Source organism: Mus caroli, unplaced genomic scaffold, assembly GCF_978045245.1.
Source record: "Mus caroli unplaced genomic scaffold, Mus_caroli_1 scaffold_7, whole genome shotgun sequence".
In the NCBI taxonomy this organism is placed as follows: domain Eukaryota; kingdom Metazoa; phylum Chordata; class Mammalia; order Rodentia; family Muridae; genus Mus; species Mus caroli.
In genome coordinates this window covers 32,265,677-32,289,484 of record NW_028227262.1, presented here as the reverse complement: position 1 = coordinate 32,289,484, position 23,808 = coordinate 32,265,677, and the positions used below count along the sequence as shown (strand labels likewise).

At 41.8% G+C, this 23,808-nt stretch overlaps 1 protein-coding gene and 1 non-coding gene across 7 annotated transcripts in view; one reads left to right on the top strand and one right to left on the bottom strand.

Moving 5' to 3' along the window:
- The window catches only part of Marchf8 (membrane associated ring-CH-type finger 8), a 69,332-nt gene that overhangs the window by 24,535 nt on the left and 20,989 nt on the right, over window positions 1–23,808 (top strand). For 3 of the 6 annotated variants that reach the window (XM_085840135.1, XM_021165886.3, XM_021165883.3), the window contains exon 2: window positions 12,075–12,245. The exons of the other annotated variants lie outside the window; for them this stretch is intronic. In XM_085840135.1, coding sequence (XP_085696261.1) covers window positions 12,153–12,245 — 93 coding nt within the window. In that variant the 5' untranslated portion in view covers window positions 12,075–12,152. The remainder of the gene's footprint in view (window positions 1–12,074; window positions 12,246–23,808) is intronic. 6 annotated transcript variants of the gene reach the window in all.
- LOC115031399 (small nucleolar RNA SNORA17) lies at window positions 7,257–7,386 on the bottom strand. Its single transcript, XR_003837039.1, has one exon. It is a non-coding gene; the product is annotated as a small nucleolar RNA SNORA17 (small nucleolar RNA).

Sequence of the window (23,808 nt, the reverse complement as noted above, 5' to 3'; positions counted from 1 at the left end):
TACCCTTTATGATTAATTCAGAAGCCTTTCCTATGTATGTCTTGATTTTTTTTTTTTTTTTATTTTGTTTATGTGCTAAGAAAACTCATCCCATAACTATCTTCCCTTTGGATAATGAGACCAGTAGGAGAATGAGTTGAAGGCAAAAGTAACCAAAATATAATCAAGGTTATGATCAATTCGGTCCACATATGCATCTTGCAGTCTGTGTTCTACCAGAGTTAACTCTCTTTCTGCTTCAGCTGTTAAGCATCGTGAATTGTTTAAGTTAGAATATCCTTGTAAAGTGTGAAACAAATTACTTAATTCATGAGTACTTAATCCAAATATAGGCCACAGCCAAGTAGTATCCCCCACTAATTTTTGAAAATTAAGAATTTGCAACTGATTTCTACAGATCTGTACCTTTTGTCTTCAAAATTTTTTGTTGACTTAATTTATAGCCCAAATAGTTAATAGAATCTCCTCTTTGTATTTTTTCAGGAACAATCTGTAACCTCCAGCATGGAAGAATTCTTTGTGTTTCCTTAAACATCTTTTCTAAAGTATTTGCATCAGAGTCAGTCAACAAAATCATCACTCATGTAGTAATAAATAATAGATTGAGGAAATTATTTATGAATTATTTCTAGCAGTTGTGTACAAAATATTAACATAAAGTTGGACTATTAAATATTCCTATGGAAGCATTTCCCAGTGATGTCTTTTTATTGGACCGCTGTTGTTCATGCTTTTTCATGCTCATACAGAGGGATTGTGAAAAGGCAGTGTTTTGACTGTTCTAGCCCATGACTTAGGTAACAAACAAGGTAAAGGAATTCCAGGTTATAACAGATCCATTGGTTGAGTTACTTTATTCACTGCTCTTAAATCTGTTTGCATCCACCATTTTCCTGATTTCTTTTTATAACAAACATGGGGGAATTCCATAGGCTGGTAGACTCTTGTTATGTTGAGTCTCCAGCTGTTCTTGTACCAAGTGCCTGCAGTTTTTCCTTAGTTAAGGGCCACTACTCTATTCACACAGGCTTGTCTGTCAACTATTTTAGGGGCAAGGCTGTTGGTGTTTCAGCACTGGCCCTTCTTATAAATTTGAAAACTCAATCCCTGTGTTGTCTCATATCTGCACAATAGGCACAGATTGTGCTTGTTTTTGATGACACATATTAATACCTTCCCAAGAACATCTACCGTTTCCCCCTACTTTCTTCATGAGTGGTCTCAGGGATTGCAGGAATATTAATGAGTACTCCACTGTTGTAAAAGATACTTTGCCCATACATTTGTGGGTATGTCAGCCACATATGGTCTCAACTTACCTGTTTTCCCTTTGGGTCCTACACATTTAACCCACTGTACACTTTGTCTTATTTGAAATAACTTAGCAATTCCTGTAAATTCTGTGCAAACCTTCTGAAGTGGCCATTTTGGATTCCAGGATTTTGGGAAAATGATAGTCACACCAGCTCCTGTATCTACCAAAGCTATTTCAATATCATTCACTTGTAGTTTTAAATTGAGTCTCTGATCATTAACCACTGTTTGCCAGGAAACACATTTTCAAGTGCTCCCAAATCCCCGTTCTTTCTCCTGGAGCTGCTTTGTCCTTAATGTAGAGAAACTGACCAGTTCTGTCCCCAGTGCTAATTTGCATCTCTCTCTCTCTCTCTCTCTCTCTTTAAACATGTGCTGTAATTTTAATTTCTTCCTTGTAATCTCCATCCATAATACCTGGGTGCACAGTAAATCCTTGGATTTATTAGAACTGCTGAATCTTTTTTTGTTGTTGTTGTTGTTGTTGTTTTTTGTTTTTTTAGAGACAGGGTTTCTCTGTGTAGCCCTGGCTGTCCTGGAACTCACTCTGTAGACCAGGCTGGCCTTGAACTCAGAAATCCACCTGCCTCTGCCTCCCAAGTGCTGGGATTAAAGGCGTGCGCCACCGCCGCCTGGCTTAGAACTGCTGAATCTTATGGAAGCATTTCCTCAACTGCGGCTCTCCTTTCTGACGACTCTAGCTTGTGTCAAGTTGACACACACAACCAGCCAGTCCACACACACGGCATATGGACCTATCTAGGGTTCTCTCTCTTGAGAGAGTGACCTGATTTCCTCTGGTGAAAAGCAGACTTGTGTACTATATTGGAATATTCCTTTTATGATCATGATAAGAGAAAAATACATTTACTAGTAGCTCTTGTTTATTGTTTTCTGGGTTGTTCCTGTCACAGACATATTTCTAGCATATCCCAGGGACACACATACTGAAAAACAATTCCATGTGAATAATAGATAGCTCTGTAAGCACTGGCCAGATGTTCAGATTTATAAACAGTGGGCAAATAAGTACCAATCTTCCCTTGTCTGCCTTGTTACAGTGCTACCGATTCCTTGCTGGCATATCATGGTTGCATTTAGTGAGAAGTACACAGACTGACTTCTCTTAGAAATAGTATGGCATGAAAGTAATGGTAAAACTAGTCTATGTGTAAAATAGAAAACACAGTCTTTACAGTCATTGGCCTTGAGAATGAAAGTCAGACATTGTAATTGCCTTACGAAGAAAGGCAAACTGTTTCTTTGATGCACACTGCTGTTTTTAAGGAGAATCACTTTTCAAAATAGTAGAAGAAAGGCTAAAAGGTTAGAACAGAAAGCAGATCCTACACTGGTTGTGAACATCTGCATCCCGCGAGTGTGCCTTTTATTTCTGTAGAAGTGAGTCTTGAGCTTGAGAGGCCGCCACACGCATGCTCAGCAGACACAAACCGTATGCAGTCCCTGTTCTCACTGATTTACCTTACCTAAGAATATATCTTCACTTTAAAAATAATGTATTACTAAGAGCGTGGAGGACAGTGGAGAATTGTTTATATTTGTGCATTTAACTATTTGCATTTGCATTTGGGAAATTTCCCCCGTGTGTATATTTACATGGCTGTTACTGTAATTTGTAATTTTTATTATTTGTGTTTAATATATCTGTGATTCTCTTTTTCATATAATAACTACATAGTATTCCATTGCTTATACTAGCATCACAGTTTATTTAAATTGTCTTAATTTGGGGAGAAATTTAGGGTACTTTTCTTTGATGTAAGTAATGCTGGCTTAAAAAATCTTTGAGACTGAGGACTTTTTCATGCTGTCATTCACTGAGCTCAGGAGGTGTGTTCCTGTGACTGTTCGTTTGTTTACTGTGTTGCTTGCTTTTCTGTGGTGGATATTCTAGGTTTGTGTTGCTACTAGAGCATGAGATACATGCTGGACACATTGGTCATTGACAGGTTTTACTAAACATTTATTTATTTGTAAATTGTGCAGCCGTAGTGTGTGCATATCTATCTGTGCAGGTGTCACATGAGTTCTCTCCTCCCCTGTTCTCCTGATGGCACAGCCTCTGCTTCAGTTCACCAGCTGTGGCCTTGTGCATGAAGCATCTCCTCTGAGACACGTCGACATCATCTGTCTGGGAGAGTTTTGATTTTTTTTTTTCAATAATTTATTTGGCTAGATATTGTGGCACATCAGTGCAGGGGAACGCCAGGGCCAGGGAGTGGGTGGGTGGGGGAGTGGGGGAGGAGGGTGTGGGGGACTTTTGGGATAGCACTGGAGATATGAATGAAGAAAGTACCTAATTAAAAAAAAAAAGATATTGTGGCACAATTTCACAATTAGAAATCTCCTGAGACAGAAACAAAATTGCTGAAAGTTCGAGGCCTAATTGTTCTTGATAGTGAGTTTCAGGTCAATCAGGGCTCCTAACAAAACCTTGTCTCAAACGATAAGAAGAAAAAAAATGACTTTCTATTAACATGTGTAAAATGTTTCTGTCCTGTGGAACACATGTTTTCCAGTCCTTGTCTCCTCATTCATGTATTTAGAATATAGAGCCACAGCAATAAACCTCTGTACTTTATGACTTTTTAAAAATAAGTAAATTCTAGTTTTAGAAGGACATTCTCTCTTTAGTTGAGTCCTTAATAAATTCATTTGTAGTTGCATTTCATTTAATTTTTATAGCTATCAGAATTTACTCACTTATTTTTATACACTTGAATGTGCACGGCAGCTTGTGGTAGGAGATTCTCTTCTTCCATCATGTAGGTCCTAGGATTGAATTCAGCTGTTGAGCTTGGCAGCAGTGCCTGAACCCTCTTATCTCACCAACCCATATTAGAATTTATTTTGATGAGTAGAATGTGTGAGTATTTATTTTAAAACATTCCCTTCTGGATTATCAAGCTATCCCGATCCCAGTCATTGAACAGCATGGTCCTTGATGTGATTTTTAAGGCTGCTGCTTGTGTTGGCTACTGTACTCTTCAGTATGGTTCTGTTTCTGAGCTTTTAAAAATGTTGTTCATGTTCCTTGCTGTTTCCTAATAATTATCTTGTAACATTTAAGTGTTTAATAGAATTTATCTTCTTATTGCTCCTTTCCCAACTTTTTTTTAGTTCATCTTATTTTTTTTATTCACTTATTTTTATTTTTTTTATTTTTTTTGAGACAGGGTTTCTCTGTGTAGCCCTGGCTGTCCTGGAACTCACTCTGTAGACCAGGCTGGCCTTGAACTCAGAAATCCACCTGCCTCTGCCTCCCGAGTGCTGGGATTAAAGGCGTGAGCCACCACTGCCCGGCTCATCTTATTTTTTATGTATGACTTAATAATCATTTTTCCATGTGAAGTCTGTCCTAGACTTTGAGTTACATTATATATATATATATATATATATATATATATATATTAGTTTTCGGGGGTTCCTTGTAAATTTCACATCATGCACCCCAATTCCACTCATCTCCTCCCTGTGTACCTGCTCTACCCTTAAAACCTCCTGAACAACAGAGAAAAGAAAATCTCTGTGGAAATTGTAGTGTGTCACAGTGTGTCCTACAGTATAGCCTTTTGTCCACACTTCTTTGCTTGCAAATGTTCATTGCAATGACTTGTTGGTCTAATATGAGTAGCAGGTCTCTGGCTTCTGCTACTTCATCAATACTGGAACTTCATTGGGACTCCTCTTAGATATCCTGTTGTTGCCCTGTGTCGTGGAGATCCTGCAGCTTTGGATCTGCAGCACTGGGCCTTTCTTGTATTCCAGCAGTTCATCAGTGGAGTAAATGTTAGGGTGGACCACTTCAAAGACCTGGGCTTGAGAAATATCTGCGCTGGTTAGCTCACTGACTTTTATACCCTTGGGGCCGGCTCACCAGCAACCCTGAAACTAGAGCCAGCTCTGCCCTGCTGCCCAGGTGAGGTCCAGGGCCTGTTCACCTGAGTGCTACAGCAGGTGAAGGGCAGGGCCAGCTCTCCTGTTCTCATGACCTCTGGGCCAGTTCTCCCACCTGCCATAGGTGGCAAGGGGTGAAGGTCCAGGGAGGGTATCTTAGTAAGTTTTACTGCTGTGAACAGATACTATAACCAAGGCAACTCTTACAAGGACAACATTTAATTGGGGCTGACTTACAGGTACAGGTTCAGTCTATTATCATTAAGGTGTGAACATGGCAATATCCAGGCAGGCATAGTACAGGAGCTGAGAGTTCTATATCTTCATTTGAAGGCTGCTAGCAGAATACTGGCTTCCAGGGAGCTAGGAGACGGGTCTTAAAGTCCACACTCACAGTGACAAACCTACTCCAAGGCCACACCTACTCAACAGGGCCACACCCTCTAATAGGGCCATTCTCTGGGCGTACCATATACAAACCATCAAAGAGGGCATATCTCCCTTGACAAGCTGCCATATGGCAGACAGATTTTGGGACCAGCTCTCTCATGCTCACACCTTTGGGGCCGGCTTACCCATGCCCCTGACATCAGGGTCAGCTCTACTATGCTGCCTGGGTGAGGTTCAGGGCCTGCTGTCCGAAGTGCTTCAGCAGGTGTGGAGCTGGCCCAGATCTCCTGCTCTTATGTCCCAGTCAGGGCTATAGGAGGGGAAGGGGTTCTCTCCTTCATTGACTCCATCACACAGCAGACAAGAGGCAGGACTTGCTTTCCCACGCTCATACCATGGGGCCAGCTCCCCTGCATCCCTCACATCCAGGGCCAGCTCTGCTGTGCTGCCCAGGTGAAGTGCAGTGCCTGCTCTTCCACTGTGATGATCTCGGGACCAGCTCTCCTGCCTGCCGTAGGTGGTGAAGGGCTGTAGCTCTCTTACCCATGACATCACAAGGCAGACAAGTGGCCGAGCCAGCTCTCTCATGCTCACATGCTTGGGGCTGGCTCTCCTGTACCTGTCGCCAAGGTCAGCTCAATTGTGCTGCCCAGGCAAGGTGCAGGGCCTGCTCTCCCAAGTGCTGCAGCTGGTGACAGGGCCAGCTCTCCTGCTCTCATGACTCCAGGGATGGGTCTCCTGCCTGCAGCAGGTGGTAGGGTCAAGAGAGGAGGAGGGTATCTTTTCCTCATCCATGCTACCGCACAGGAGAGGAGTAGTAGGACCAGTTCTCCCATACTCTTATTCTCAGGCAGGTTCACCTGCAACCCTCACGGTGAGCTGAGCGGGCTGCTCTCCTGAGTACTGTAACTGGTTGGGGGTGGGGTTGGTTTCCTGCTCTTCTTCCTCCAAGGCCAGCTCTCCTAAGATGCTCAGTTCTGCACAGCCCTTGGGCATCAATATGTACCCGGATGGCAGTCCAGACCATGGATGTCTGTCTGGCCTTTGGTGGTTACAGACTCCTGCGGCTGCAGGGTCACTGATCCAGACGCGCCAGAACAGGCCAGAGCCCCCCATGGTCTCAGGTGGCATCGCCAGCTACTCACAGCAAGCTGTTCCTCATTACTACCCTTGAGTCTCCATTCCTGCCTCCCTTCATTGTGCCTACATCTTTCTGCTTTTCTCTTTTTCTATTTCTCTACCACTTGTTCCTCTTTGTGGGGCCCAGGATCTTTGAGTGTCTAGAGTCATTTTAGGAGTGGTCTCAAGGGTGCTATGCCCTCTCGTGCATTATGGCACTGGGCAGAGGTCATCTGAAGCATGGTATGTCCTCCAGGCCTGTGCAGTCCCAGACTGGTGGTCATCTCAGGCTGGCTCCTTGTACAGGCCCCATGGCACCTGTAGTCTAGGACTCACTCCCTACCCAGCTCGCCAGAGTGACCCCTTATGAGCATCTGCTTTAGGCTCACTCTGGCCAGGGACCCACAGTCCCAGGCAGGGTTCCTCTAGTCTCTGGTTTGCTTCCCATCCTGGGAGCCTGTCCGGGCCTGCCTGGCGCTGGACTGGAGGTTGTTTCAGGCTTGTAGCTTTCAGGGAATGTTAGGCTACTAATCATTCAGATGTTCACAGGTCAGAACACTGAATGTAGTCAAAGCCTCTTTCTTCTCTGTCACCTACTGGTGTGCATGTTGCAGCAGCCACACCTGCAACACCTCTGGGAGCAGGGTTGATACGTGTTTTACCTTGGGAGCATACTTTATTATACTTCAGTAATCAAATATACTTCAAAAAAAAAAAAAAAAGAGCAGGGTGTGGTGGCACACTTGGGAGGCAGAGGCAGGCAGATTTCTGAGTTCGAGGCCAGCCTGGTCTACAAAGTGAGTTCCAGGACAGCCAGGGCTAAACAAACAAAAAACAAAAACAAAAAAAACCCAAAAAAGGGAAAGGGTGTAATTCTGAAGCTTTCATTGCTCATGGGTTGTGTGACTTTACCATAGACACTTTTAGATCATGTTAGTTACTCTAAAGAAAAGTCCTTTAAGCAATCAGACCCTCACATTTACCAGCTTTGACCTTGACAAACCCAGCTGCCTACTTTCTGTCTGTGTATATTTATCTATTCTGGACATTTCATACAAATGTTATCAAATCAAATATTAGTCCTTTCTGACTGGCTTCACTTAATTTTTTTTTAAAGTTCATTCATTTTTTTTTTATTGATGAGTATTGTTCAAGTGAATGGATATATGCTATATTTATTTACTTAGCAGTTGATGGATTTTTGGGTTGTTTCTACTTTATGCTGTAATGGATAATGTAGTAGCATGAATAAATTCAGGGGCAATGTTCATGAATAGAGCAGATATTTTAATTTCTTTTGATGTGCATTTCCTAGAACATATTGGTCATATGATAACATGCATTATCTTGAGGGAGAATTAGACTTCAAAGCAGCCACATGCATTCCCACCAGTAGTGTATGAAGGAGTCAACTTCAGCTTGTCCTTACCAGTGCTTGTCTATATGTCTTCAGTTAGGAACATAACTAGAATGGTGCCTGTGCCTTTGATTTGTACTTCCTGATGGCTGATGATGTTGAGACTTTGTTGTTTGCATTGAGTACTTTGTTATTGCATTGTGAGAAGTCTGGGTATTCTAGGTACAGGATCCTTGCTAGATAAACAATTGGCAAACATTTTCTTCTATTTTGTGTTTGTTCCTTCTTCCCTTAATTTCTCCTTTTCCCTGTTTTGTTTCTCAGAGAAAAGGTCTCACTGTGTATAGCTCATGCTGTCCATGAACTCATGATCCCCTGCTTCCCTTGTGTTGAGTTCTGGGATTCAGACCTCCTCCCATCCCTGTGTGTGTGTGTGTGTGTGTGTGTGTGAAAGTACACTGTTGAGCTGAATGTTTACCTCCACTTCTTAATTTCATTATGGCAACTTTTGAAACACACACACAACATTATTTTGATAATTTCAGGTTTTTCTATTGTTTCTTAGTGTGAGGAAGAGATCCAAGTTTATTTTATTTTATTTTTTGCATGCAGCTGACCAGTTGTCCTGGAATTCATTGAAAAGTGTATTCTTTCTCCTGTGGAAGTGGAATCTTGTTAGTCTGTTGAAAGTTATTTGAGTGTAGATAGATGAGGTTATTTCTCAACTCTTAACATGATCTGCTGATATCCAAATCTGTTTTTCAATACCAGTCTTGATTACTGAGCCTTTGAAGTAAGTCTTGAAACTGGAAAGTATGAGTCCTCAGACTTTGTTCTTCAAGCTGGCAGTGGCAGTCTGAGCCCCTTTAATTTGCATTTTCATTTTGGGATCACCTTGTCAAATCTATGCTAAACAGTAGCTTGGATTTTGATAGGGATTACTTGGATTCTGAAGACAACCCCTCTTCCACACACACATCCTTGAGGTGGTAGGGATCAAATCCAAGGTGGTGGGCTCATACCCATGACCTTCCTAATACTTCCCAAGCCTTCTGTCATTGAGCTAGAACCCAGCCTGTGAGAGTTGATAGTGTGCACTCTCCTGTTCATGAACTTGGTGTTTCTCCTTAACTCAAATTTTAGGAGACCAGTTCCTCTAGATACAGATGTTTATTTCAGCTGGCTATGATTTATAGCAGTGCAATTCAAGTCCCTGTCTAGATGACCAGGCACAAGGCCGAGACTAACTACCCATCATTAAAGATGAATTGAATTTATATAAAATAGATACTTGTCTTATGCTTTCTTTCATAAGATCCTTCATGTACACAGCAGCATGGTCTGTCTGATTGTTTGTAAATGAATGATTATTTTAAATAGTATTGCTTCTGGCAAACTTCCAGGCCCATTACCAGGAAATGGTGATAAACGTCAGAACATCTGGAGTGACTGCAAGGAAAAGGCGGGTGGGTGGCTTTCAAAGTTGCAAACATTCTGACTCTGTGGGTTTCTCTTTGGTAGAGTCTTCCTAGGCTTGTCATGAGCACATACGAGTGATGTAATAATGATGACTGTATCAGAAGCACCACAGATAGCTATTGGCATGAGAGCTAGTGGGGCTTTGGGCATGGTGAGCTTAACTATTTATTCCAAAAGCCACATGGAATTTGTCATGTGTGACTTTAATGCATTAGTGATAACGCTGCTCACCACTGTTGTGATATTCCAGAGTGTAAGCAACCCAACAGTAACTGTGCCTCTTGTGTAGGATAGTCTTGGATAGAAACACGGAGGACAGTGTAGGGCACAGTGTTACTCATCTACTAGCTTCATCAGGGCCTGAAGACCAGCAGGGGAAGTGTAATACATAGATGATGTAATCTACTCTATTTTCTTAGTTTTTGATTCTCAGTGATCATTTGCCTGTTTTAAGATGAGACTTTCTGAAGCAATATCCTTGTAGCTCATTTTCTTGTGAGTGTTGGTGTGTGGCCATTCCTCCTTCCTCCTGTTGCTTTATGATCTGATCTGCATGACTCAATCAAGTGCAAGTCCCATCTCTTGTGTCTGGCTACTGACTATTGGAGTTGAGCAGTCCCACAGACACTGCTGCTCCACGGAAGAGTTTTGAGATAGGTGGGACAAATATTTGTCAAGTGTGGCCTTAGGGTACTCTGGCCCTGTTGTCTACCTTCCTTTGCTCACCACCACATGCCCAACACATGGTTAACAAATGAAGGACCCCAAATTAGAGACATATTCTTCTGTCTTGCCAACATTGAATGGCATCATGAAACATGACTACCATAAACATGGAGAGTTTGTATGGAGCTGTATCTGTGGGGGCAGCAAAATAAGCGAATGGGGAGGAGAGAACCCATAATTTGATTACTAGCAATGAGAATATATATAAAATAAGCAAGTATACTTGGTTATATAAGACAGCTTATATAGACATTGTTATTTTATGTAAAGGCAGCCTTCTCAGGGGTTTCAGGAATGTCCCTGATGGCCTACATCTTCCCTGAGAAGCCCTTATTGAGCTGTAAGCCATGGGCAAAATCTATCCTGCCACCAGTTTCTGCAGATATATTTTTATTGGTAAATAATGGCATAGTTTACTTTGTTTTACCATATCAAAATATACCCAAGATTGGGTATTTTTTTTTTTAAAGGTTTAATTAGATCACAGTTCTGGAGATCCATGAATAGGACATTGGCACTGACTTCTGGTGAGGCCTTTGGCAGTATTGTAGCAGGCTAGATGGCATCACAGGGTTCGGAAGGCAAATAGTGAGGAGAGAAGGAAAGAAAAAAAAATGGAGGGGAAAGAAGCAGGGTGAGCTGGAAGCTTTGTAACAGCTGTTCTTGAGCTCACTAGTGAGATAAACTCACTCCTTCAAGAAAAACATCTGTCCCCAAGACTGACTCTTAGAGTGTCAAGCTTGCAGCAGATGAACCTTAGGGGACAAGCCATATCTAAACTAGAACCCGTTACCATTCCTCTTCATTTACCCACTAATCAATGGCTGCTTTCACAATACACAGAGGAGTCAAGTAACTAGAGCAGATTCGGCCTATAATGCCTGAAATATTTATCTTGCCCTTTATAGGAGAAATTGGCCAACAGCTGGTTTAGAGAGTCTAGACTTTTGGAAGGTTATGCATGAACCATAGAAAATTTGATTTCGGAGTTTTAAAACCCTAGTCTTGCCATTATATGAATTTGAGGTCAGTTAGATGGACTGACTGATTTCCTTCCTTCCTTCCTTCCTTCCTTCCTTCCTTCCTTCCTTCCTTCCTTCCTTCCTTCCTTCCTTCTTCCTTCTTCCTTCCTTCCCTCCCTCCCTCCCTCCCTCCCTCCCATTCAAACTACTTCCCACTCTGCTTTCTTGCTTTCATCATCATCATTTTAAAGCTTCATACTAGGGATTGAACCCAGGGACTTGGGTATATAGGTAAGCTCTACCACAGAACTGTAACTTGACTCTAAGAACAGCAGTGGTGATTTTGCTCTTTTTGTGTGTGTCTAATGTTTGTTTTAAATTTCGTTTTGTTTTGTTTATACAGGCTCTTACTATGTAGATCAGGCTAGCTTCAAGTTTGTAATCCTCCTGCCAAAGGCATTAATTAGTTTCAAGGAAAGGTTACTATATCAGGATACATGAGATGAGGTTTGATATTCAGGGAAACACACACATACACAGGAACAAAAGTTTAACTTCAGAAATAATATACTGAGACTTTGTTCTTTTATAGTTAAGAGGACAACAAAAGACTAATCTGTGACCCTCTGGCTTCCTTATCATACTTATATTTTAGTACAAGAAACAAATTTAATTTTCCCTAGTCATTTTCTATCCCTTTTGAAGACCAAGTATTTGGTCAAAATAATTTCCTCAGATTAACAAAGTGCAGTCTTACTGTTGGAAATTAGGTATTTTAGCTCAGCTCTGTTTCTTTTCCTTTCTCTCAGCTTGAAGTCAATGGCCCAAAATGACTCTGCTAGAGGAGACTCACTTCCGTAAGGAGGAAGACCAGGTCGGAGGCTGGGATGAGCATGCCATTGCACCAGATCTCTGCCATCCCTTCTCAGGATGCCATTTCTGCTAGAGTCTACAGAAGCAAGACCAAAGATAAGGAGCAGGTAATGTGAGAACTTCTTCAGTGCCTCCTGGGGGTTCTTTCCTGGTAGCTATGGCCAGATGCTGGCTGAACAGCTGTTTCATTTTGAGGGCAAAAGTATGGCAGTGAGAAATACGGCAGGCATGGTGTCAGGAGCATGAGGTGGTGGCAGGTCTCATCGTTTCCAGGCAGGAAGCAGAGAAAACACTGGTGCTTGGATCACTTCTTTATTCTTGAGTTGATTGTCCCACCTAGGTTAATTCAGTCTCTAAACTCTGTCACAGACACACTAATAGCTTTGTCTCCTGGGTGATTTTAGATCCTATGGAGTTTACAGTTAGAACTAACCACCATCACAAATATATCATTTGGCTGCTTTTTCACATTTAATTATTTTACATCTCTACTAATCGTATGAATGGTGTGAGCATGCTATGGCCCAAAAATAAAGGGCAGGGGATAGCTTTGGAGACTTGGTGTTCTTCCCCGTGTGGATCCTGGGAAATGATCTCAGATTCTTAGGTTTGGTGACAGTTACTGTTACCTAATGAGCCATCTCCACAGCCCCAACCATTACAATAATTTTGTTAAAATTTCACCAACTGCAATCTAGAGTAATACCTGAGCTCTAAAGGGATGGTTTCTCTGGAGATGTGCTAATGAGCACAGCTGGCTATGTTCAGAGGTAATTGTCTTATGCAGGTTTCTGGGTTCTAAAGTTTTTGGCATAGGCTTATCAGCTTCTTAGCTATAAGTGGCACACTGGTCTTAGTTGGCTAAGTCTTCTGATCATGTCTTACACATTCCTGAGAGGAAGTTCTTTAGATTCTCAAAACAAGATGCAGTGTATAGATGTATTTGAGCAAAGATATAGGGGCTTGTTACTGCTTATAGGAGGTCATTATAATCAGCCTATCTGTTTTCATGCTCTGACAGTCTGCCTTGACACATATAAACATTAGCTGGATAAGGTCAGTGATGGAGGGAATTTCAGGACTTCCTGTAGAAAACAGGGATTATGTGTAGAGCTAAGGGCAAAGGAGAAGGCAGAGTGACTCAGGTTGAGGAAACCACAAGCTCAACCCAAAATCTGTAGATAGAATTTGTGACCTGCCTGTGCTGAGAAGTGAAAGAGAAGCTCTGCAAAGATTTCTCCTCCTGCTGCTGCTGCTGCTGCTGCTGCTGCTCCTCCTCCTCCTCCTCCTCCTGGAGGTTCTGGGAGCTGCAAAGCTAAGGTCTTTATCTTGGGTCATACCCATGGTGACTTTATGCACAGTTCTCTATAGCATGCACTGCAGGAGCCTATAAATGGTGGTCTGTGGATGGCTAATGACTGGTACTTTATTTTACTGTCTGTGGATGAAGGCGGGACTCACTTTCAGTGGCATGAGAACCGCTGGGAATGCTTTGTAATCCATAAAGGATTTTCTTCCTATCCCTTATGAATCGATAAATGATTCTTTAAACGGACTACTGCTTTTAGGCTTGTTTTATTTTTGGAGACAGGGTCTCAGTGTGTAGCTCTGGCTGTCCTGAGACTCATTTTGGTCTCCTAGAGATCTACCTGCTTCTGCTTCCTGAGTGTTGGGATTAAGGGCCTGAGCCACCATGGGGCTTTGTAGGTTTTATAGACACTAACCCATTACTTTCCAGCCTTTAGTCTCCTTTTGGAAACCTGAATTGCTTCATTAAAAAAAATTTTTTTCATCTTAACTGTCTTAGAGAATACATTCTTCTTCTTTACATCTTAAAGTTAGTAATATGTTGCTTCAAGGCCTATCTTAATGTAAATTAATGTAATGTAAAAGTCTAAAAGTTTAGTAGTTGATCTCCAAGTCAGTGTTTGGAAATACACATTTGCTTGACAGTCATTGTAAGTCACTTTCCATCTTAGGACAGTATTCCATTTTCCAGACTTAAGATCAGGATTCTAGGACACACCGTCAGTAACAGCGTCTTTTCCAAATTAAGGAGAACATTTTACTATAGGAAGGAAATGCTCCTTTGGATTCCTAGACAGAGCTAGTTCCCAGTGCTGTGGAGGACTCTACCCTGATCAGGAGTGATCAGGAGGCAGTGAATCACAAAAGTTCAATTGCTGCATCTTGTGCTAAACATTGTCACTATCTTTATTATGACTGAAAAAAAAAATGCCTCTACTGTTCTCAGCACTGCCACTTAGAAACTGTTGGCGCTGAGACAGGCTCAGTATGCACTCTCTGTTGTTGGCCTCTATCTGCCCAAAGGGTAAAGTGGAACCAGGATGAATAGGTTCCATGGGTCTGGGTCCCTCTGGGGAAGCTGAAAGTGTTACAGCTCTTAGAAGAAAATCGAGAAGGTTTGGACAGCGGTGACTATGGCAGCCAGCCACAGCACTAGTGGTGGGGTGGGAAGTGGGGGGTGACAACTGCAGCCAGGCAGGTGGGTCCAAGATCCAGTGATGAATGCTTTGGGAGAAAGGACTCTTCCCCAATAGTACAATTCAGTAAAAACAGCCACTTTCCTCAGTGAAATAAGTTGTGCACTTTTTTTTTTCGTGGGGATAGGAACTGTATAAACATTGCAGAGTAGGGTGGGACTTAGGGGTGCATGTTTCCTTGTTGGGGGCCGGCCAGCAGCCCACAACGTGAACAGTTCCACTGAGATGGCAGCTCCGAGCTGAAAAGAGAGGAAGCTAGACGGGGAGGAAGGAGAAATGAAGCCAAGGCAAGATCATCCTGTTCAAAGCCCAATTTTACTAGTTCCGACATCCAGTTATAAAGGAAGGGGGAAGGAACCCGATTTCCCGCCAAATAACTCGGGGTCCAGTAGCAGGGTGAACATGTGTGTGGCTCCAAGCAGCAAAGCAGCACGGTCCAGCAGTAGGCGTGGCAGGACGAATGAGCAGGAAGCTCCACCCCTGAGCCAGCAGGATTCAGGCTGGGGGTGGGGAGGCTACACCTATTGGCTTAGTTTGAGTGATGCTCTTTGTTTGAATGGGAAGGACTCCAGGTGTTTTCCCTACCTGACTGATAGTCATGGTCCCAAATTCCATCCTCTTCCCTTGACCTCCTGTGAGTTAGGATTCCAGGTGTGTGCTGCTGCTCCTGGTGTACACATCACTGTTGCCAAGACTAGCCACACTGAGTGGACAGTGCATGTTCTGCCCCTCTGGCCCCAGGCCTCCTGTGTGATCAAAGCTGTGAGCATGAATGGGTGCCTTGCATAGAGGACCACATCACCTGGGACCCAATTTGTAAGATTATCCAGAAAATACATTTTCACTTTCTATCCTTAAAGAACTGGTCCACACCATTGCATTCCTTTAAGCGTAATAGAAAAGGTGATACATAGTTGGTTTGTATTTAGACAACTACATAGAAAGCAAAAGACATTTTTTATATTTTTAAGGAATTCTAATTCTCACACCATTGATTTCAGCATCTTCTTTTCAATATCAACAGAGGTTTTATCATGAAGCATCAAATTGATATTTATCTAAACAAACTTTAGTTTGCTCTGAAAGTATATAAATGGAGAAAACTTTAATTCAAGGAAGTAGAAGCTTTATATACACTTTGTATAGATGATCTAATTACCTAATTCTATATTCATCTGTATTTGGCATCTGGAACAAGAGCCTCCCAGTTGATGAGTTGATAGCAGTATTCTGAAGCATATTCACTATAGTTCACCTCTCAACTACTGTTACTTTAATATACTGATAAATAGTGAAAACCCACAATAAGAACTTGTGGAAAATCTGAGCTCTAGTATTCCAGAATCTTGTTTCCAGCTTAGTGCTGCACATGCTTTGTATCTCAGGGCAGCCTGTTCTCAGAGCCTTCCTCACGTCCTTCTCCCTCCCTCTCACCCTCCTTTCCTGTTCCCTCCTTCCCTCCCTCCCCCTTCTCTCTTTCTTTTCTCACTTCTGTTTTTGCCCTTCTCCTCACATTTCTTCCATACAGTCTCCGAAGTTCAGGATAGCAACATGTATTAGATACTACACCTGGCCTACCTACTACTTTGTGTGTGTGTGTTTAAGCTATTAAGGATGCAAGGTCTCTCATCAGCACAGTTTCTAGCTTTCTCTTATTAGCAGCCCCACTGTTTACTCCCAGGAACCATAGTTTTATTTTGCAGAATAAAAATTGCTTCTTCCATATATTACAACTTTGCACGTCGGTATTTGGCCTGCCCTTTTTCTAGTTCTGACTTCTTTGTAGAGGCATAATGAAATGGAGAGATGTTTTAGGGTGTTTCCTGTAAGTTGCTCCCCGTTCCCAGAAATAATGACTCTGGGGCTTTACAGTATTTACAAATACCTTGGCATAAGCTTTGGCTTGTTCTCTGACTAGCTCATAACTTAATATCCCATTTATTCTAATCCAAGTTTTGCCATGTGGCTGGTTGCATCTGCTCAGATTTCGTGCACTGTTTTCCTTCATGCCCCAGGGTGAATATTCATGCACTTGGCCCAATCCCAGAATCCTTTATGCCCCACCTTCTATCCTACCCTTTACTATAGGCCATGGTTTTGTTTTTGTTGTTGTTGTTTTATTGACAGGTGAGGTATCCATACACTACACATCAATTCTTCCTACATAGAGATGAATATGCATTTTTGAAATCCTAAGTGAAATCACTGCCAGTTAACATGTACCTCTGTCATCATTTGTGTGGCTCTTTGAGTTATTAATTACCTTTCTGTGAGACACTCAGGGCATTAATATTTGCCTCAGCACAGTTTCTATTGCTATAACAGAATCCCTGAGACTGAGTAAGTTAGAAAAAGGCTTATAGTTCTGTAGGCTGATCAGCTTCTGGTAAGGACCTCTTCATGTGCCATGCATGACAAGGCAGGAGGGTGCGAAAAAGGAGAAGAGAGTACAGAGGGGGTGAAGTCTCTAAAGACACTTCCCATAATAACCAAAACGCTTTCCTGAAAACCATGTTCATCCTCTTATGATGGCAGATCCTTCATAACTAAATATTTCTTAAAGGTCTACTACCTTTCTGTACACTGGGACAAGGGGACCAACCATATTCGCACCATAGTACCATTCTCATATCTGGAAATAAGGATCTATTTTCTTGTGGTGTTTGTGGGGCCATCTGTGTAACATCTTTCAAATCTGCCTCCCAGAGTGCTTATCCTGTTTGGTAATCACAGCTAGCAAGCTTAGTACTACTCGGGGCCCTCCCAGTTTACTCAGCCACATACAGGAAATTGTAGCCAGAGACTCTTTTCCTCACTAGCTGCCATTTTCAGCCTTATTGGTGAAAGTGTAGAGATGAGTTCTGACGGTTCCCTTGGAAATTGGAAAGGGAGTAGGATGCTGTTCCCAAACATTAAATCCAGCTTTGCCAAATTTGAACTGTTTTGTTTTTTTCACATGCTTGGATCTTAAAGTAATGGTTGTTTACTTCTTTAGAGCTGAACTCTGGGCATTGGTCTGGGGAGGAGATTTTGCTAGAGTTCATGTTATTTAGATAAAACAGTCAGAATATACTGTAAGAGAAGTACTTGCAAATGGCTTCATGTGTTGTATATAAATTGAGTGAAGGTTATAAAATTAATTAGCCAGGTGTTATTAATGAATATGATTTGTTGGCTGTTGCTACTTGCTTGTAGCTGGTATGAGCCAGGCAGCAGGTAGCTTTTCAGATATTCTTTCAGTAACTGTTGAAAATTGAAAACTATCCAAATTTGGTTTTTAATGCAGAGGTTTCACAAAATAACACTGTAGGATACTATTATAGCGTTCTAAATGAAATTAGTGCCCTTGAATGCCTGGCTTCAGCAAGATGACTTCCTTATCTCATACAAGAATAAACAGATCCTCCCAAATGTTGTGGAAACCTGAGCTTGAATATTTCTCATGTTTCTTCTAAAATAATTTCTTGTAGATGAATATAAATATACTGCACACATTTGTTTGTTCATTTGTAGAACTGCAGCAACAGTGTATTGTACCTTTGAAAGAACCCTTTCCTTGGCAAACCTGTGGCAGTATTGTGATAGCTGTCCCAAGTTGCATCACAGCCTGAGCTATTTATCTATGATGAGTCTTTCTTGGGTTCCAGAATGCTCTCATCTTTTGTTCCCAAGACCCCGCCATTCGTAATCATTCTACCTCCCCCCTGTGTACTGTATTCTGACTGTCATCATACTTTTCTTCTGGGCTGACATTTTTAATGTTTTTTTAAAAATCATTTATGTAGCTCTTGTCTCTAGCTGCATATGTATCGAAAGATGGCCTAGTCGGCCATCACTGGAAAGAGAGGCCCATTGGACTTGCAAACTTTATATGCCCCAATACAGGGGAATGCCAGGGCCAAAAGAATAGGAATGGGTGGGTAGGGAAGTGGGGGGGGGTATGGGGGACTTTTGGGATAGCATTGGAAATGTAATTGAGGAAAATAGGTAATAAAAAAAATCATTTATGTCCTTACAATGTATTTTCCCTTTTATGTTTGTGAATATATAATTATAACCTAATTAGCTGTAGCTTCTTGTTTATTAATTTTTCCTTTTTTTGTCTCTGATAATTGTCTTGCATGTTTTGAGCACAGAGAATGCTGCTGCTAAGGGTTTAAGTTACTGTAACAGATGCTTGCTTCCTGCCCACTCTGCATGCCTGGTTCCTGTAAGGTCTTAGTGTTGGGCCATGTAAACAGCATACTCTTCATGTGAGCACTAAGAACAGCAAACTCTCATTGTTCTCTTCTTTTTATAGATGAGCTTAGAAAGCAGCTTGCATGTTCTCTGTAGTAGTTGGTGTAGGTGGAATTCACGTAGCTCTTCACAATCATATTCTTTGCTGGCCACTTAGGCCAGCCTCTGTCCCTCTGTGAGGACCTGGCCTACCTCTCCTGTCTGATTTTGTATGTTGCTAAATTGTCACGTGCTGTTCATGTGCACTGTGAAGTTGCCTCTGGAAATGGGATTCCCTGTCCCATCACTTCACACTGAAGCATGTTTGTCTCAAAAGTGACGAGATTCCCTGTCAAGAGAGGGTCTGCTCCTCTCCCCCCAACTCCACGGCAGGGAGAGAGGGAATGGGAACCACCGTTTCTGACTGCTGTTGTTTATCCCATGATATAAAAATGCCCACAGTGGGGCAACCAAAGCTCAGCCGTCGGAAGGAAGGAAGCTCATGGTAGAGACTGCAGTCGGGAGTCCTGCTTACCACCCTGACTTCCCCAGGTACCAGATATAACCCACCTTGTGTCACCGTCTGATCAAGAAATGGTTTATTGTGACTGCGCTGAATAACAGGAACGTATGATGATGCTGTGTTCATGAGGCACTGGCCAGCCGGGTCACCATGCCAGTGTGTTTCTCCGTCTGACTGCTCTGCACTGGCAGCTTTGATAGTAACAGGATAAGCTTCCATGGCTGCTCTCAGTTGTTCATGTGCCAACTTCAAATGGCAGCCACTACACTTTGAATCCTTTGAGAAACTTCCCCAGCCACCACTTCATTTGCAAATTCAAGAGGAGTTCCTGGTCAGATCACTGATGATGGCTGAGCGCTGTCTCCACGCTTTATGGCCCTTTGAAGCTTAGAGAGAAACTCATTTGATTGTCTAAAATTATCACCACAAATAAAGTAAATATGAGATAAACAAGTAGTAAGTCAGTAGGAAAGAAAAAACAAAAAACTATAAAAATTGAAGTAGCTGTTAATGACGACTACCATAGCCACATTTTTAAAAGAGTGCTCTAATATCAAGCAGCAGATTACAGCTGTGAAGAATTGGGGTTATTTTTGCTCTAACCCAAGAGAAGAAATTCTTCTTTTATGTTACTCATATTGTCATTATCAAGAGTGAGAGGAGGTCATAAGCTTGAGAGAGCTGTATGTATCTATAACCCACAAGGAAGACATTTAATAACCTATTTAAATGCTGGTTCATGGTCCTGCGATCAACTGTAAACTGACAATCTAGTGAACCAGTGCTACAAAGCTTTTCTCTGAATTCTACATGTGAACTGTGGCAAGTGTGCCCACACATGCACATACATATACATGTATGCATACACACACACACATACACCTTTTTACAATGTCAAAATGTAGTACTGGGACACAATAACTCCAGTGGAGAGATAGATACTGACATGCTGACCCTTTCTGCCCTCCTTCTCAACTCAACTCTTGATGTTGTTCTATATTCTCTGCCAACCCCCTCCTTCCTGAGTATGTCAGGCTAGCAAGAGCCTACTTTCCAAACCTCCCACTGAGAAGAGCTGTGGAGACTGGGAAACATCCTCCTTATCCTTACAAGAAAGATGGTGTGGAGCTAAAGTTACAGACAAGTTGTGAGCTGCCATGTAGGTGTTGGGAATTGAAATTGGGGCCTCTTGAAGAACAGTCAGTGCTCCTAATTGCTGAGCTATCTTTCTAGCTTCCAAAATTAATTTTTTTTACTAATTATTTATTTATGAAACAGGGTCTCTACATAACTCTGGCTGTCCTGGAATTCACTATACAGACCAACCTGTCCTCTAACTTATAGAGATCTGTCTGTCTTCTGCCTCCCGAGTACTGGGATTAAAGAATGAACCACCTAAGCATACTACTATGTCTAGCTCAAAAAAAAAAAAAAACAAAACCTTTAATCCCAGCACTTGGGAGGCAGAGGCAGGAGGATTTCTGAGTTCAAGGCCAGCCTGGTCTACACAGTGAGTCTCAGGACAGCCAAGGCTACACAGAGAAACCCTGTCTCAAAAACAAACAAACAAACAAACAAACAAACAAACACAAACAAAAACATCTTAAAAACAACAACAAAACTTCTTTAATTCTAGAAAGCATAAACTCAGAAGTGATATTATAAAGTAACAAAATAAAATGTAAGGGAAGACTCAGGGCCAAGAAGATGTGTTGAAGACCAGTTTGCAAAGTTAATAAGTCAGAAACAGCTAGGAACAAAATGCTCCCCTCTCCCCCATTAACTGACAGATAGCTCAACCATGACCTGCATGGGGGTACAACCAGACACCAGGGAGAGTGAATGAACAGGTGGAGAAGCTGACAGAGACTAGACTTCCTAAGGTGGTGGCCTGAGGGAGGGAGGTAGTTATCCAGTCCTCCAGTTCAGGCTTCTCTTGGAATTGTGTTTTGAGTAGTTTTCAGCTGCTTCGGCATTATTCATTCGTAAATATGCAAGCATTGACAGGTTGCGGGAAAGAAAGTTCATCAGCTTCCTTGAAGAATAACAGTGAGATAAAAGGTTTATTTATAGCCAGAGAGCAGGAAAATCCCCCTTGAAGCAGTTTGTTTCCTAGCATCCCTGTTGAGAACCCCCTCCCCAGCTGGCATAGCATTACAAGTGCTCTGTTGCTTCTAACAGCTCAGCCCCAGAAGGACAAGTTGATGGGAGAAAAAAAATATGGTTCTTTCAGAGATCTGTGGTTAATTATTTACCCTTTCTGCCCCCTTTTTAAAAGTCTCTCAAGTAAGTCTGGGTGATAGGTTAACATACAAGAGTAAACAGATCCAGGGCCATTTACTGCCATAGACTGGAAATTGAGCTTCAGTTATTTGCAAGCCAGCAAGTATACTTAGAATCTTTACATTGCATATTGTTGTAGGAGGGCCATAGAACAGAAGTGAGATTGGTTGCAGAACGGACTTGTTGTGAATTATTCATTAACTACCGCATTCCTTGAAAATCAGCTGGAGGAAGTAGTTAGTCCAGTTTGATCACAGGAATGTTGCACTCAAGTCCAGCAGCAGAGCAGTGTAGTTCTGCTGGCTGCTGCAGGGCTGCAGGGCTGCAGGGCTGCAGGGCTGCAGGGCTGCAGGGCAGCAGCAGTTCAGGCACAGCTCCCAACCCTCCTCCAACCTCCACCCCCATCCCCCACCCCCACGGGCGCAGGGCACTATGCTGCTGGAGAGAGCTGTACTGAGGACACGCCCATGCATTCCTGTTGGAAGATGAAGCTTCAGGTAAGAGAAGTGTCCTGTCAGCACTGCCCAGGTTTCTCCGCTGACTTTAGAGATGCCATAGGAAGCACTGGAACCTAAGAGTTGCTCAGGGATCCTTCCCTGGAGGCACTTGCCGTAATCTTGCAGGTCATATTAGCATTGTAATAGAATTTATTTTAATACAGTATGTCCCTTGTGTTTGTTGAACATATTCTTAAGACAATAAACATTTAAATGTCATTTATCAATTTTTGATATTATCTTTTGATGTAAAATTATCTTTTTATTAATTAACGTTGGCCACTCAATTTTGAATTATGGAGTTTGGCTTTGAAAAATCCTGGGAAGAATGATTAGTGTTTGAATCACTAAAGCTATGGACTCTTTTCTAGGGAAGTATTGTTTGCAGAAGCCACCTCCTTTCTTTGTGGAACAAAGGGCCTTTGTTCTGATTGTGGATGTTATTTACCATGTGTCTGTGTAAGCTTTTATGTGTGTATGTGAATGCATTTGTATGTGTTATCGTATGTGCATACATATACTTGCAAACTAGAAATGTAATTTCATTGTCAGGACTGTTCTGATGTGCCCTTTGCTCTATCTGTTGGATTGCGAATGGTGATGCCTGTGTTTGTTGAGATTATAGGATGTTCCAGAGCTTGTGGGACACAAAATTACACAAAAGTAATTGGAGCCAAATTTGATAATTCTCTTGTCTTCTCTTCATTTTTGAGAAGGGTCTTGCTGTATAGTCTAGGCTAGGTTTGAACTGATGAATCTCCTGACTCTGCCTCCCAAATACTGTGACTATAGGCAACTTTCCTACACTATATTATTAAACTCTATGAGTCTGAGGGTCTTATTTTTATTTGCCACCCCATTCTTAAAGGCCTTAACAGTACCTGGTTTGTAGTAGCTAGTTAATATGTATGTTTCTAATTAGTGCATTCTTAACTAAGACTTCTAATACCTCTTGTGCTTCAGATGGAATCTAAGAAGTAGTATAATTTCAATAATTTTATAGCAAGTGAATTCTTACTTGCATTGATATAGATTACTTTAGCTTTAAGGCTTTTCATATTTATTTCATATATCTTTTTTAAAAAACATTAAGGTGTTTTTTACACTTTTTTTTTTTTTTTTTGGTTTTTCGAGATAGGGTTTCTCTGTGTAGCCCTGGCTGTCCTGGAACTCACTCTGTAGACCAGGCTGGCCTCGAACTCAGAAATCCGCCTGCCTCAGCCTCCCAAGTGCGGGGGATTAAAGGCGTGCGCCACCACGCCCGGCTGAAGGTGTTTTTTAAGATTGATTTTTATGTGTATGAGCCTTTGCCTATATGTGTACCATGTGTGAGCCTAGTCACAGAAGTCAAAAGAAGGTATCAAATCAACTGAAACTGAAGCTACAGACAATTGTAAGCTGCTATGTGGGTGCTAGAGTATTCTTGACTGATTAGCCATTTCTTCATCCCCTATATATAATTTTTAAAAACCAGGAATGTTTATTCATTTGATTGTTTATATAATTATTGATAAAAATCAATTATGAATACTAAGAAGCTTAGTGGAAAATGAATTAGAAAAGATTATATTTTTTAGTACATTATTACTATAGTTATCATTATTATCCTAATTATACCATACTGTATGTTACAATTTGAAAAGCA